General features: G+C 45.4%; 1 protein-coding gene across 1 annotated transcript in view; it reads right to left on the bottom strand.

The window, feature by feature from the left end:
* The window catches only part of ITGA2 (integrin, alpha 2 (CD49B, alpha 2 subunit of VLA-2 receptor)), a 51,386-nt gene extending 50,782 nt beyond the window's left edge, over nt 1-604 (bottom strand). Inside the window, exon 1 of the mRNA XM_010563544.1 lies at nt 574-604. Coding sequence (XP_010561846.1) covers nt 574-604 — 31 coding nt within the window. The remainder of the gene's footprint in view (nt 1-573) is intronic.
* Between the last annotated feature and the right edge of the window lie 716 nt (nt 605-1,320).

The following is a 1,320-nucleotide window of genomic DNA, read 5'->3' as shown; positions in this document are numbered from 1 at the left end:
CCATCGATCCAGCTTATCCAGATCCCTCTGTAGAGCCTCCCTACCCTCGAGCAGATCAACACTCCCGCCCAAGTTGGTGTCATCTGTAAACTTACTGAGGGAGCACTCGATCCCCTCATCCAGATCATTGATGAAGATATTAAACAGAACGGGGCCCAACACCAAGCCCTGGGGAACACCACTTGTGACCTGCCACCAACTGGATTTAACTCCATTCACCACAACCCTTTGGACCCAGCCAGCCAGCCAGTTTTCATTAAAATGCAAATGTGCTGACTGTAACTGCTAATGCTGTTTGTATTCTAGTGCCTACCTCCAACCTAATGTTTCAAGCACTGGAACAAAAATCAGATTATCTACTGCATCAGAAAACCTACATTTTTGAGTCATTTCATTATCATGCCAGAAACTTTCGTTTTCAGTCCAAACAGTCTGAACAGTTGTCCAAACAGGAAAACTTAGAAATACAAACATGCAAGATAGAACTGCATTAATAAATCATGACACTTAACACTGAAACTCCAGTTTGCTGTGGTTATGGTATTAATTGCTTTTCCTTGGGCACTTGCGTACCTAGGAGTAAGGGTATGTCACTCCATGCCATTTTGGGAGGAACTGGTAGTGTGGGCCAGGGACAAGGTCCTAAGTGTCACAAGTTTGCAGGGCATGGGGGCCCACTCCTCATTCATAAGGGACCTGATTTTTCTGATCAAGAGCTGTAGGCGGACATCTACAAGAATGTCCACTACAGAAGCTGCAGAAGAAGGGCCAGAGTCCCCTAACAGCCAGGAGTAGATAACTCTTCCTCCAGCTTGGAGGTGGAAGGACTGAGACAACGGTGGGATGCCAGGAACAAGCTACAGCACAGCTGAGGAACACCTTAGGGCTCCTGACAACCCTGCAAAAATGGCAGCGATGGAAGAAATTGTGACCTGTGGTTGCACTGTGCAGTTACTGCCCAAGGTTCCCAGGTGAGGCAGGTTCATGGAGTTGCTCATGGGTTAAACAACACCTCTCGTTTCCCCTCCCTTCCTGTGTGCCCAGACAGAATGAGTTTTATCTACTTTACACACAAAATATGCCTCACCATAGTTATTTAGTATGAGTCATTGTGTAGTAAAGTGGCAGCCTTTATGATAATCCCTTAAAACAGCGACCCTTTAAGGAGAGATGTGCCGATCTTTGGCATCTTAAAAATATAAGCTTAAATTCTAAGCGTTTCTCTAGTTTTGATGGGCACAAAGCTCATTGTCAATATCACTCTCTTCCAGGTCCCAAAACCAGCTTTGGAAGAGACATTAACAGGGATTTTATCAGCAT

The sequence above is a fragment of the Haliaeetus leucocephalus genome, unplaced genomic scaffold, assembly GCF_000737465.1.
Source record: "Haliaeetus leucocephalus isolate CR32 unplaced genomic scaffold, Haliaeetus_leucocephalus-4.0 Scaffold169, whole genome shotgun sequence".
Classification (NCBI taxonomy): Eukaryota; Metazoa; Chordata; class Aves; order Accipitriformes; family Accipitridae; genus Haliaeetus; species Haliaeetus leucocephalus.
Note: the sequence above shows the minus strand (reverse complement) of the source record. Positions and strands in the feature narration are given on the sequence as shown.